At 38.6% G+C, this 2,951-nt stretch overlaps 1 protein-coding gene across 1 annotated transcript in view; it reads right to left on the bottom strand.

Annotated features, from left to right (window-relative positions):
• LOC108795786 (serglycin-like) overlaps positions 1 to 1,890 on the bottom strand; it is a 10,649-nt gene extending 8,759 nt beyond the window's left edge. Inside the window, exon 1 of the mRNA XM_018567086.1 lies at positions 1,770 to 1,890. Coding sequence (XP_018422588.1) covers positions 1,770 to 1,818 — 49 coding nt within the window. The 5' untranslated portion in view covers positions 1,819 to 1,890. The remainder of the gene's footprint in view (positions 1 to 1,769) is intronic.
• Positions 1,891 to 2,951: the final 1,061 nt, after the last annotated feature.

Consider the following 2,951-nt stretch of genomic DNA (forward strand, 5'->3'; position numbering starts at 1 on the left):
ATATATATATATATATACTTCTGGTGTTGAAATATTAGCAAGTCAGTGGAATTATTTCATATTTGCATAATTTATCTATCCAAAATAAATGTTACTTTTTTATACAAACAATAGGTTTCTACTAACAGTAATACTAATCACTTAAATCAAAATGCATTTATTGACAATCATATTTCTAGGAATATATTTAATAAAAAAGACATGGTTATGAACTGATTAGACTCCTCCCTTTTACCCTTTTGTTATATATGTGTATAAGGCAGCGTTCAAGGGAATGTCTAGAAAATATTTTGTGATAACAGTGTGCATCAGTGCCTTTTCCAATTTCTATGCCACATGATCTGTACTAACAGCTATCTGAGCCTAACTGGATATCCAAGACAATCTAGAATGTCTAACTTGGAGCCATTTAATTTTAGCCTATGTGTATCATAAACCACTGCCATTTTTATTTACCCATAACATACGATTTGTATTTTTTTGGTATTTTTTTTTTGGATCTCACTGCTGCTGACCTCCTCCAGCCTTTTTTTTTAGACATTTCCTATCTTTCGTCCCAGTGTTGGCTGCATATCATTGCTCTAGATTAGCCACTGGATAGTGACAATGGTAAACCATACCTGTGCAATTTGTGTCAGCCCAGCCGCTAAGGGGGTGTGTGACAGGGTGATAAGGTAGAGCACTATTAGGAAAGAGTTACACACCCCTTAAAGTGACACTAAACTCAGGAGAATCTTAAAAATGCATTCATGTACCTTTAAGTAACACTAAACTCAAGAGTTAAATCCTAAAAATGCATTTATATACCTTACTTATTAACAAAAATGTATCTTATTTGTGCATCACTCAGCTGTAGATCCTCCAATCATCTCTGAATTCATAGTGACGCTGTCCTTCCTTCTGGAGGGTGCCTACTTTTGTTCCTCACGATCCCTGTGTGTGTTGTACAGTAGCCACCGCTCCAAGCTCACTCCTGTGATGGACTACAATTTCAATACAAATTAATCAACTAAATGTGAGATTGTAGTTACGGGAGTGGGCTTGGAGCGGTGGTTACTTTACAACACACATAGGGACCATGGGGAACAAACGTAGCCCCCCTCCAGAAGGATGGACAGTGTCAGCACCAATTCAGAGATGATTTGAGGATATAACGCTGAGTGATGTACAGATAAGCTACATTTTTGTTAGTAGTTCAGACACTTGAATGTGTCACTTTAACAGGAGTGAACAAGGACAATCATGGCAAGGTCACCTGGTATATAAAAGCTGCATATTTATACAGATTGAAAACAACTTTTTAAATAACACAAGTTAAAGATTATACAACATGTTTGTGTTGGGATTATTATCTACTTTTCATAATTTAAATTACCATCTAATCATTGCTACCTAAGGCCCCTGCTTGGTATAGCCGTATTTTAATACATCCCTCATTGATGGCTATATCACAATGAAAGACTTACAAATACATTTTCTTCCCTATCGCATGAGTGTTTTGTGCTGTTATTGAGATCTTAAAAAAAGTAAACATTGCAGACAAACTTAGAGTAAAGACCATAGAGCAAAGTACAGTAAGCGCAAAAACCAGACAGAATAGACCCAACTTCACTAAACTAATGTAAGGTCAACTGGTGAGGGTTACTGCACTTTACTAATCATCTATAACTCTGAGCTAAATTACTAAGCAAGCCCATAGATGTGTTCAATTTTCATCTGGAATTGTTGAATAATTTACTTAGCACCCATAAAATGCATCATGATATTACCTTCCACGAGGGATCCAGCGAACAGGAGAACACAAAATAGGAGCAACATGTTCTTGAAGGGTAGAGAGAGACGTTCCGTACAAAGAGGAATTGTCTTTCACAAGATGTGAAATGTTAGCACGAGCTGTAGGTTTCTTAGCTAGTAAAGATTTCCGACTGAAACCACAATGAACAGCCCACAAACTTGTCACAACTTCCTGCACAAGTGTGAAAACACTACTCTGTACACTATTAAAGGTGACAAAATGACTACGGAAACGTTTTTTGAGATAAAGAAAAGAAAACATTAAGTTCTCATGAACAATTTCAAAAACAAAAAGATATTTGTTATGATTGTACATGTGGCTTTATGTGCTTGATGTGTACACGCTGTATATGAAAGATAGGATAAGGTATATTTCCACCCACTGTAACATTTCTAAATTATTCTGTAAAAAACTTGTCATGAGCTAAATATATAGACTTCTGAACAGGATGGATGCCTATGAAGCTAACCCACTGGCTTTAATGCTTGTAGTCACGGAGTCAGAACAATTATGTAGATCATGAAAGTCAGAGATAAGTGTGTCAGCCTTATTTGTGCTTTTGTTCAATGTCAAGGACTTAAAGTGTAGAAGCCAAAGGGCCAGTGTGGCAGACAGGCAACCAACATTTTCAGAAGAAAAGGTCAACAGTGAGAGTCTTCAAGTTTCTCTCACGACAGGTTACTTTTGAGGACAAGTGTACAGTTGATAAAAAGTACACTCTCCCCAGCCTTCCTAACCCAGTCCCACCCAGCTGTCTACTCAGCATGACAACCGTGGCCTCCTCCGATGCTGACCTCCTCCAGGCATAAGCATTCTTCAATGCTGGCCGCACCTGTGCAGTGATCCCCCACTAGGGTTGCCACCTGTCCAGGATCCACCCGGACAGTCCGGGTTTTGAATGCTGTGTCCGGGTTTCATGGCAGCAGAAACCCGGACACAAGTTGTCAGGCAGACAGGGGCAACCAAAATTAATATAGGGGCTACTGGCCCCCAACTAAAAATAGTATCAACTGTGATATTTACATATTAATGGGTGGCTCTATTACATATGAAAAAGCAACGACTCGTTCTCCCCAAAAAAAATTCTGTGCGTCGCTAGAGTATGTTCGGGTTTCGCTTGAACAAAAGGTGGCAACCCTATCCCCCACATATACTT

The sequence above is a fragment of the Nanorana parkeri genome, unplaced genomic scaffold (assembly GCF_000935625.1).
Source record: "Nanorana parkeri isolate BGI_ZX_2015 unplaced genomic scaffold, ASM93562v1 scaffold1005, whole genome shotgun sequence".
NCBI classification, from domain to species: domain Eukaryota; kingdom Metazoa; phylum Chordata; class Amphibia; order Anura; family Dicroglossidae; genus Nanorana; species Nanorana parkeri.